This window comes from Buceros rhinoceros, unplaced genomic scaffold (genome assembly GCF_000710305.1).
Source record: "Buceros rhinoceros silvestris isolate BGI_N320 unplaced genomic scaffold, ASM71030v1 scaffold31658, whole genome shotgun sequence".
Taxonomy (NCBI): domain Eukaryota; kingdom Metazoa; phylum Chordata; class Aves; order Bucerotiformes; family Bucerotidae; genus Buceros; species Buceros rhinoceros.
In genome coordinates, this window is record NW_010429070.1 from 2,265 (window position 1) to 2,559 (window position 295).

The 295-nt window shown below is 67.5% G+C and overlaps 1 protein-coding gene across 1 annotated transcript in view; it reads right to left on the minus strand.

Annotated features, from left to right (window-relative positions):
* LOC104499063 (tubulin gamma-1 chain) overlaps nt 1-295 on the minus strand; it is a gene marked incomplete at both ends in the record, with an annotated part of 2,894 nt that overhangs the window by 2,206 nt on the left and 393 nt on the right. Inside the window, one exon of the mRNA XM_010142519.1 lies at nt 69-228. Within this exon, the coding sequence (XP_010140821.1) occupies nt 69-228 (160 nt within the window). The remainder of the gene's footprint in view (nt 1-68; nt 229-295) is intronic.

Consider the following 295-nt stretch of genomic DNA (forward strand, 5'->3'; position numbering starts at 1 on the left):
GGGGCGGGCGGTGGCGGGAGGTGAGCAGCAGCAGCGGCTCCTGCCTGGGGCAAGGGGAAGGACCTTACCGACTGGTCGGTGGTGAGTGGGGTGTAGCCCGTCATAAGGAAGTGCAGGCGGGGCGTGGGGATGAGCGAGGCGATGAGCCCGATGAGGTCGTTGTTCATGTAGCCGGGATACCTGAGCGTGGTGGTGCTGGCAGACATGATGGTGGAGACCTGTGGAGAGGACGGGGTCAGCGCCGCGGCACCGCACGGTCGTGGAGGGCGTTCACATCCCGCGTCACCCAGCCGTG